At 50.7% G+C, this 9,679-nt stretch overlaps 1 protein-coding gene across 1 annotated transcript in view; it reads right to left on the bottom strand.

The window, feature by feature from the left end:
• Nucleotides 1-3,231: 3,231 nt before the first annotated feature.
• Nucleotides 3,232-9,679, bottom strand: part of PTPRS (protein tyrosine phosphatase receptor type S) — a 100,520-nt gene continuing 94,072 nt past the window's right edge. The window contains exons 31-36 of the mRNA XM_068173750.1: nucleotides 9,235-9,413; nucleotides 8,398-8,524; nucleotides 8,190-8,315; nucleotides 6,853-7,007; nucleotides 6,020-6,155; nucleotides 3,232-5,494 (exon numbers count right to left, since the gene is read on the bottom strand). Coding sequence (XP_068029851.1) covers nucleotides 5,426-5,494; nucleotides 6,020-6,155; nucleotides 6,853-7,007; nucleotides 8,190-8,315; nucleotides 8,398-8,524; nucleotides 9,235-9,413 — 792 coding nt within the window. The 3' untranslated portion in view covers nucleotides 3,232-5,425. The remainder of the gene's footprint in view (nucleotides 5,495-6,019; nucleotides 6,156-6,852; nucleotides 7,008-8,189; nucleotides 8,316-8,397; nucleotides 8,525-9,234; nucleotides 9,414-9,679) is intronic.

Below are 9,679 nucleotides of genomic sequence, written 5' to 3'. Positions count from 1 at the left end.
TCCCCGTATTCCCTTCCCAGAGGATGAACTTGTAGCAATAGTAAGACAATTTTCTCGGCACCTCTGAGGGTATTTTCTTTTTCCATTTCAGTTCTACATCTGTTCACTTGCCGACTTGGAATTTGCAACCATCTTATTTAGGAGAAGGAATTGATTTCTCAGTCTGTTACTGCTGTTCTTGGTATAATTAAAGCATATTGCAACGTGAGGAATTTCTCCTGGCCTGGGAACTGCTTTGCCACTTGGGTAATTCTGTAAACCAAGAAAAGCTTTTCCTTTTCCTCTGGAATGTAAATTACAGTTACAGCTACTCTAAAGCCTTTGTTCTGCTGCAGGAGGCTGGGGGCTCTTGGTTTAGGGCTGTGCAGGGGTCTGGGGGCTTTTGCAAATCAATCCCTCAGGGATTTGGCATCCAGGCTGCTGCAGATTCCAGCTGAGGCACAAACTGGTTTTGCCCAGTGTGAAAATAGGAACTGGGACGAGCCTGCTCCCTGCAAGCCCCTGGGAAGGGCTTTGCTGCTCTGAGCTTCATGGGCAGCACCGGGGTGGGGCTGTGGGGTCTGGGTGAGCCTTGGGCAGAGCCTGGGCTGACAGAGACGGATCAAACTGTGAGGAGAATCCCTTCAGGGGTCCCTGGAGATGGACAGGGCTGGGGGCAGCTCTGAATGCTGCCAGGAGTGTTCCTGCCTGGATCTGCTGCTTGGAGCAAGCACTGAGCCATGCCCTGGACACTCCATAAGGAAAACCCCAGCTGGAGGGATGGCTTGGGCTCTGCTCTCATCTCCAAGAAAAGAGGGCTCTGAGATCCCTGGTAAAACCTGCCCATGTCCTAACCCTGCTCCTCTGTGGGGAACTGGATCCACGTGGATCTGCAGCCCTTGGGACAGCCCTGTTCTGGGAAATATTCCCTGCAACGATTTTCTCCTTCCACCCCTGCTCACATCTCTAATAAGCTCGCTGTCAAAGCTGTCATTTGGAGCTCGTGTGAGAATGAAAAGAGAGAGAGAGGGGAAAAGCCCTGGGATCAATAAGGAACAAGAGCCCTCCCCCCTTCCCTGCTGCAAACGGGCATTAATGGGCCATCACTTAGAGTTTAATTAAAACCAAAGTCAGCCCCGTGCCAGGTTTCAGGCTGGCGCTGTCTGGCACAGCAAACCCAGAGAGACTGAGCTCAGAGCAAGAATTCCTGTTTCATTTGCTCTTTGCACTTGGGATGGGCACCAGGGTGCACGTGCACATCCCAGAGCCTGGAATCGTTTGTGTTATCATTTATTTTATCGTTTGTGTTATCATTTATTTTATCGTTTGTGTTATCATTTATTTTATCGTTTGTGTTATCATTTATTTTATCGTTTGTTTTATCATTTGTTAATGCCTACATCAGGCTGTCACATTCAAAATCTGTAACTGGGAGGTAATTCCAGCAGTTTCTCCTGGGACTGCTCTCTGTGAGCCTCACCCTTGCTGGGCATTGCCCAGGCTCCCCAGGGAATGGTCCCAGCCCTGAGGCTGCCAGAGCTCCAGGAGCTCTCAGGGATGCTCAGGGTGGGATTGTTGGGGGCTCTGTGCAGGGATAGGGGCTGCACTGGATGATCCCTGTGGGTCCCTTCCAATCCAAGATATTCCATGATTCTCTGAAAAGATTTCATCCTGTATTTGCTTCCCTAACTGGCTTCCTGTGGAGTCGGTTGGGATTTTTTGAAAGATTGACTTAGTTCCCAGCTGCTCTTCCAATTCTCTTTGCCACTCACCTTCCTGTGCTCCACGTGGAATTTATTTCAGTTCTGTGAGGGGTTTGCATTTCAACCTGGGGGATGGTCATGCCAGCTCAGAAAAGGATGGAAGCAAAATGAGAGCCTGGAGAGCAGTGATGGGGATGATTATCATCACAGAGAGACAGGAACAGCAGTGCTGGGAGTGCAGGGGAGCAGGGGAAGGCTGAGAAACAGAGCTCAGAAGAAGAGTCAGTTTTTCCTTTCTACTCTTCAATGATAACATAAAGCGAGCATCAAAAATCCCCTCCCTGATGTGAGGCTGGTGAGGTGCCTGTCCCGTGTCTCGTGGCTGAGCTGTGGAGCCACTCGTGCTACAAATTTCCTTTGAGTGCAGATTATGAAGTCAGAACTCGTTACTATTCCCAGACTGCCTGGAGGGACACAGGCACACGAGATGTGGTTATAAACCAGGAGATTTCTGGGTTTTATTCCTCTCTCTTTTTTCCTGTGCCATCAGGGTTGTTGCTGTTTGATGTGCGCTTGGCTCCCTCCCCGCTCCATCTCTCACATGGAGTAACAACATTTTGGAGGTGCTGTCATCCCCTGGGATCTCAGCTCACCTGATGCTCATCATGGCTGTGAACTTGCTAATTAATTTTTTGTTCTTCTCTCTAAGCTGGAGTCAAGCTGCTGCTGCTGGTGTCAGTGTAGGAGGGCGAGGGGGAGCTGTGGAAGGGAGGGAAGGATCCCACATCCCAGATCAACTCTCCCACCACTCTGCAAACCCCCTGTCCTCACCAGCCTCTCCCTGCCATGCTCCTGTCTGGACTAAGGTGGGTGAGATGAGAAGCTCAGGCTGGAGGAGCCAGGCTTGGGAAAGCCTTAGGCTTGGCTTAGGGTCTGGATCAGTGGGACAAGGGGTTTTCAGCAGCTCAGAGGACCCCAGAATGGCTTGGGCTGGAAGGACCTTAAAGCCCACCCAGTGCCACCCCTACCATGGCAGGGACGCCTTCCACTGTCCCAGGGTGCTCTGACTTGTCCTTGGGCACTGCCAGGGATCCAGGGGCAGCCACAGCCCCTTCCAGGCTGTGCCTGGGCTGGAGCTCAGCTTTGGCATCCCCCCATGTCTCTGCAGGTGACACCAGCGTGGCACCTGGGCCGTGGCTCTGCATCCTCATCCCTCCGGGCTCCACGGGAGCAGGGACAGGGGTCTGAGCCCTGTGCCACCCCAGGGACACAGGGGCAGGGGGCAGAACCTTCCTGGTGGATCCTGGCACTGCCTGAGCTCCCCCACTCCTCATCACTGGACCAGCACCAACCTCGTGCCTGTGCTGCTGCACTTTTGGGCCCAAAGCTCCCCAGATGAGCAGTTTCCTTCTTTGCAGCCACACTTTTGGCTGGTACAGGTGCCTATTTGAGCAGGAGCAGAGGGAGAGCAACTCTCCCCTAGCCCTGGGCAGCAGCAGGATGGATCTGGGAGGCCCTGCCCCTCCCACACACACAGGGCTGCAGCACGTTCAGACAATCTTCCTTTAATACAAAGTCAATATATCTACATACACCGTGGTATGAAAACCACTTACTGTTTCAGTTTGAAATAACAGTGTGAAAGCAACAGCACTTTGCTCTCATACAAAGAAAAAACCTCCCCCCTCCCCCCAACTTGTCCAGTAAGATTTTGCTGCAACATACTTAGAAATTTGGGCAACTTTCACACAAAGAAGTAAAATCTCGAAGAAGCCTTTCAGTCGGTTCTTTTTTTTTTTCTTTTTCTTTTTTTTTTTTTTTTCAGTTAAAGACAGGAAATGGGTTGTGTGGGGGGTTCTGGGCAGCACTTGATGGCCATGATTACCCCTTCTAGAAAAATAAAAAAAAGGAGAGGGCAGAGGTGAGCAGAATTTGGGGCAGGGTGGCTTTTCTCAGATATCCTGTGCTCTGTGCACGGCTGCAGGAAAACTCCTGGGCACTGGAGGCACAACCAGCACAGAGACAGGCCAGGCTGGTACCTGCAACACACCTGGGATGTTAAAAACACCTGATGGGTGTCAAGGCTCCAAAATCACATCTCTGTCTCCAGTCAGCAAAAGCCACTGGTGTTGTTGAATCTCCCGGTTCAGCCCTGGCCCTGTATGGCCACAGCTGAAGGGGAGGGAATTGGCACTGCCACCACCCCTCCACCTGCTGCTCCCCCACCCTTCCAGGGACGTGGGATATGTCTGTGATATAAAACAAGAGAACCCAAAAAAACAAAAAAACAAACAAACAAAAAAAAATCCAGAAAGGACATTTTGTTCTTACATGAGCAAGTTAAACCTTTTAAATGGTAGAAAAGCAATATGTAGAAGTAGCAATTTGCACTGCATTTTTATATATCACAGCCATTACACGTAACATTTCTACAGTGAAAAAATAGACTGTCTTTGAACATAATATGAACAAATAAGCAAATTTTTCTTTTAAATTCATTGACTGATATTCTTTGTCTTTAAAAAAAAAAAAAAGGAAAAAATACACTATTTAAAAAAAAGGTAATGTCACTTGTTACAGTTACATCGATACTTTAAAGAAAGCCACTCACAGTATTTGCCATTGGATGCACCTTCCTGGATCTTTCCCAGTTCTTTTACAGCTGGGGCATGTTGGGGACAGTGGGACGTGGGAGATGTGCAAGGAGTGCCGTGGTGCTGGGCCAGTCCTGAGAGGAGCTCTGAGAGCTGCTGAGTTCAGAGGCGAGGGGCTGGCACCAGGAACCAGCTGGGTTTTGGAAATCAATTTCTGCAGGTGTTTCTGGGGCTCCTGGCAGGGAGATGCTGCTGGCAGGAGCAGGGGGACGCAGCTGCTCACGGCAGCAGTGGGGTGTGGATGTGCAAAGAGCCTGGGGAAGGGGCTGCCTTTCTTCCCAGGGTGTCCCACCCTGCTCCAAGGAAAGCCTGATGTGCTGGGAAGGGGCCCAGACCCAGCAGTCAGAGACCCCAGCCCAAGCAAGGGGAGGGGCTACCCCCCACAGCCAGCTCTGGGGGTTGTAACTCTCGCTCTTTCTCTATCCTTTTAAATATCCTAAAAAATAAATTTTGGAATTAGAAGAAATGAGGAATGTTCCAAGTATTCAAAATGTGAGCTATAAAACCTCTGGCGTGGCAGGGGCATCCCGTGAATGCTGTTTGCAAGGTGCCTGCAAGCCCAGAATCATCCCAATGCTGATACTGAGGTTATTAAGACTCCAGCTAGAAGAACTCCTGACCCTAAGTTTGCCTAAGTGTTGAGATTTAGCTCCTTTTCTTTCACAGAACACCTTCAATTCTGCAAGTGACTTCCTTTAAAGACTGCCAACTACATTAGTAAATAAACTGAACTCTAATGATGTAACCAAAGTCGGTTTTTCCTTCCCTTCTCCAGCAGAAACAGTTCCCAAGGTGTGTTGTAGCTTTTGGATCAGTTTCCCCGCGTCCATCCGTCCTCCCCAGCGAACACCTCCTGAGGTTCCAGAGCAGTTCCGAGCAGCCCTCCCGAGCTGCCCCTGCCAGGGCCAGGTCACAACATGGAGATCCCCAAGGGGTGTTCCTTCCAATCCTCCCCCCTGCTCCCGATGCACTGTCCAGATGAAAAGGTTCTTCTTCTGAGTCAGTTTTGTAAGTTCAAGCGCTCCTCCTGGGTCAGAAGGGGCCTTCCAGGACTGAAGTGGTTGGTAGAGTCTGCACAACGATGGCTTTTTATGTTGCATAGTGATCAAAACTTCCCAGATACTCCAGAGCTGCCTGGTAACAGAACTGGTATTCATCCTGCCAACAGCAAAGAGAAGCAGCCTCAGAGGTGGGAACGGGCTCCTCAGGATCCCTGTCCTGCTTTCCAGAGAGCACAAAGCTGAGCAGGAACCTCTGTGATTCTCGAGGAGCTGAGAACTCCAGGGAGAGGGAAGTTCCAGCTCTCCCCTTTATGCCTGTGTCTCTCAGGTACTGAACATCCCTCCCTCTCCTGTCAGCCCCACAGCCAGATTCTTGTTTTTGGGTAAGAATCGAGGCTCCAGACTGGGATGGAATCTTTAAGAGACTTTCTAACAATAGGAATTTTTTTTTTTTAATTCATTTTGTATTTCTTAGGTGAAGTCAGCAGTGCAGCCCGGGCTTGCTGAGTGACCTCAGGTGAGGGTTTGGTAATGCCAGGGCTGGGAGCAACCTGGGCCAGTGAAGGGAGTGAAACAAGAGGGGCCTGAGGTCCCTCCCAACCCAACCCAACCCAACCCAACCCAACCCAACCCAACCCAACCCATTTTATGATTCCTGGGACAGGTGGGGGACCCCCCTCACCTCTGTTTGCACCATTGCAGGTCGTTGTGTTCGCAGCATCTTCACTGTCTGGAAAATATCTACAACCCCCTCGTAGCGCATCCGCTCCAGGACGATGCTCAGGGTGATGAACACTCCGGTCCTGCCCACGCCAGCACTGCAGGAAGGGGAGGAAATAATCAGGGAATTGTGTGCTACAATGTCCAAATGCTCCTGTAAATGCTGCTTGGGGTGGGGTTGAGCTGTGCCCTGTGAACACGTTGGAAGTGGAGAGCCTGGGTCATTCCTTCAGGAGAGATACCCAGAAATAACCCAAGTGCCAGAGTGTGACCCAAAAAATGTCTGAGAAAGGGAAATTGAAAAAGTTAAAAGCTTTGGGTAGTGGTAAACAGCGTTCAGTGGGAAAATTATTCCTACTCCTTCCTGAAAATGAATAATTTTAGTAAGAATGGATCATCCTGTCCTGTCTGTGGCTAAGGAGGTACAATTCTTGCTAGCAGCAAACACAGCCCAGCAGTGCTGGAGGTGTAAATTGGGCTGAGACTGGTAAAAAATATTTCTAATTCTGCAGGTCAAATATTATAGATATTCTACAGATAGGCTGTATGTGACACTGTGGCTCCCATCTCCTTCAGAAATATTTCATACCTCTCCTCTAAATATAAAGGGTCAAAAGCCTTGTGGGCAGTGGCAGGGCTGAAGGGAGATGATTTTGGCTGGCAGAGACAAGTGTTTGGCACCAACACCCCTGAGAAATCTCCCTGAAAATATGGTGTAGAAAGGGGGGATATCTGGATTTTAATTCCTTCTGCTCTCCCACATCCCATCTGGATGAGGTGTGTCCATGTGCCTACCTGCAGTGGACAGAGATGGGGCCATCCTGGCCAAACTGCTCCTTGGTCTTGTGCACCTGCCCAATGAAGTCGATGAATCCTTCTCCTGATTTTGGCACACCTTGTTCTGGCCAGTCAGTGAACTGGAACTGACGAACAGTTCGTGACTGACCATCCTGGGGGACAAAACAGGAATAGTTCAACACCTGTGTTTGTGACAACAAACTGAAAAGGCAAAAAACTCCCCTATTTTTGCTGCTAGTTTGTTAAAGGGCATGAAAAGTTGAGGCAGCTCAGTGCTGTAGTGAAGTGCACAGGTATTTATTATCCAGCCCCACCATGATGAAGCTGCTTGTGTTGCAGTTGACGTTCCTGGAGTCAGGCTGTCAGCACAGATCCATATCCTGGCAGGTGCTGAAAGCTCTGACCACTGCAGACAGCACAGATGGAGTCTTCAGCAAAGGAACGTTCAAGGTGAGGTGTTGGCCCCTCTAATCAATCTTCACAAAGAATTGCCACAGTGTCAGAATTACAGCTGACAGGAAGATAAATCTTGTTCTACGAGGACTGATGAGGCATCCTCCTCCTCAACCTTGCAAATTGAATTATCAGGTTCTGGAATACTTTGGCAACCTCAAAAGCTGTGCTGCGAGAGGGAGGGTTATGTTTGCTACAGAAATTTGAGAAGGTATTGAAATGTTCCTTTAGATGAGAAACCTGACATTGAATCGAAGATTATTGGAGTGAATTTGTCCCTTTGAACATGACTGACAGTGGCTCCTCTCCCAGCCATAGAAGTGCTCATTCTCTGAAGGGTGCAGAGAAACCTTTGCAAGATTTTTATCAGCTTTATTCTGCTTTCACCTCAAATAAGCTGCAGCTAAACCCCAAAGCCAGGCCCATCTCTAACAAAGCAACTCAAGGCAGTGAGAGAGGTTTGAAACGACTTTCAATTTGTAAGAATAAATATTCCAGTACAATCTCTGTGTGCGTGCTCTGTTCCTCATCCCAACTGAGCTCTTGGGCACATGGACTCCAAACCTCCCTGGTCAGCCCCTTCCACTACCTGACCACAATTTCCATGAAGAAATTCCTGCTGATGTCCAACCTGAACCTCCCCTGGCACAGCTCGAGGCTGTTTTGTCTTGTCCTGTGAGCAGAGCCTGACCCCCACCTTATTCTGTGCAGGGGCTGGACTCGATGATCCTTGTGGGTCCCTTCCTAGCAGGATATTCTACGAGCTCTCCTCCACTGATAACCCCAGAGAAAGTGTGGACACCTCAGCCAAGCCCCCCAAACCCTGTGCCTTCTGCCAGCCCCTTTCCTCCTGGTTTGAACTGCCCCATCCCAGCACCTACCCTGGCATCCGTGACCTTGAACTCCCTCAGGATGTACTGGGGCATGTTGTACTCAGCCATGGGGTCCACGACGAAGTACTGGTACCGTGCCGAGCGCTCCGCGGGCCAGTACTGATGGCACTTTTCCTGCCCAGGGCAAAGAGGTCCCGTTAGTCCCTGTCCCTGTCCTGCAGGATTCCCCTCCCAGCCCCTCCTCAGCCCCACTCACCCGCCCCATCTCGCGAAGCTTCGTCAGCATCACGACGATGGTGGAGTTGTTTTCCCAGAGCATCCTCCAGAAATCCTCGGTGGTCTCTGCCAGAGGCCCTTGCGTGGCTATGTAGGCTCTCTGCTGCCTGGGGAACCCAAAGCAAGGAGGGGTCAGGGGGGGAAGAACTGCGTGGGCAGCAGCTTTGGGAAAGGCATGGAAAGGCTGGAGAGTGGGAGAGCAAATGGAAATGCTGGGGAAGGACCAGAACTGCACAGGGTCTAAAGGGGTCAGGATGTCTTTGGTGCCAGTGGTCAAAAAAAAAAAAAAAGTGCCAGAGGTGAAGCTCTCCTTAAATATCACTTCCAAGGAGTAAATCCAGCCTCCAGGCACGGAGCTGCCCTAATCCCAGTGCCACAGCCGTGGCCAGCACTGCTGGTCCTGGGCAGGAGGAAAAGCTGCACATGGAATTGCTTTGTTCCCTCCAAACCCGCCCATGGAGGGCTGCAGCTCCCAGGTCTGGAGTTTCCTGGGGGAAGCTTTGGGGATTGCAATGCCCCCAAATCACAAAGGTAGTAAAAAGGCCAATCCATATTTAGAAACTTTCCAACAGCAAAATCCACCCCTGGCTGACCCTCCGTGTTCAGGACCCGCAGCTGAGGAAGGGCTGCACTGCTTTAGAGGATCATTGAATAATAATTTAATCTTTTAATAATTTAATCATCATAGAGGTAATTTAAGACCAGCAGGGGGGAAAAGCCTTCTCAGCAGGCTGGAGGTGGGTGTGGGGTGGGGTCTGGGAGGCGATGGGCCAGCACAGGCTGCCCGTGCAGAGCCAGGGGCCGTGCAGGGCCGTACCTGTAGCCGTCGATGAAGCTGGCGTTGATGTAGTCGGAGCCCTCGACGCCGCGGATGGGCTGCAGGCACACCCGGGTGGTCTCGTAGGGCATGATGTTCACCAGGCGGTTCTTGAACTTGTTGCAGGGCAGGTTGGCGCTGATGAAGCGCGAGGTGTGGGCCTTGGAGTTGGCGAGGCGCTGCGGGCAGGGGACAACTCAGCTGGAGGCTTCTCCTGACCCTGTGCCAGCCCCTTAACCTGTTGTGCCCCTCTGTGTGCCCTCCTGGGGCTTGTTTTTCGGGGTGGGGCACAGAGACCGAGGCCTTTCCCTAAGCAAAACTTTCAGAAAATAGTGCTACCACTAAAAAAGTTAAAAACCCCTTCAATTTAAGAGCAAATTCAGTCTGGATCTGGAATGACCAGACAAGCAGCTTGTGGTGCCAGGCAGGTCTCCCCTGGGAACCG

This window comes from Anomalospiza imberbis, chromosome 27 (assembly GCF_031753505.1).
Source record: "Anomalospiza imberbis isolate Cuckoo-Finch-1a 21T00152 chromosome 27, ASM3175350v1, whole genome shotgun sequence".
In the NCBI taxonomy this organism is placed as follows: Eukaryota; Metazoa; Chordata; class Aves; order Passeriformes; family Viduidae; genus Anomalospiza; species Anomalospiza imberbis.
The sequence above is the reverse complement of the archived record's forward strand: the minus strand, read 5'-3'. Positions and strand labels throughout refer to the sequence as shown.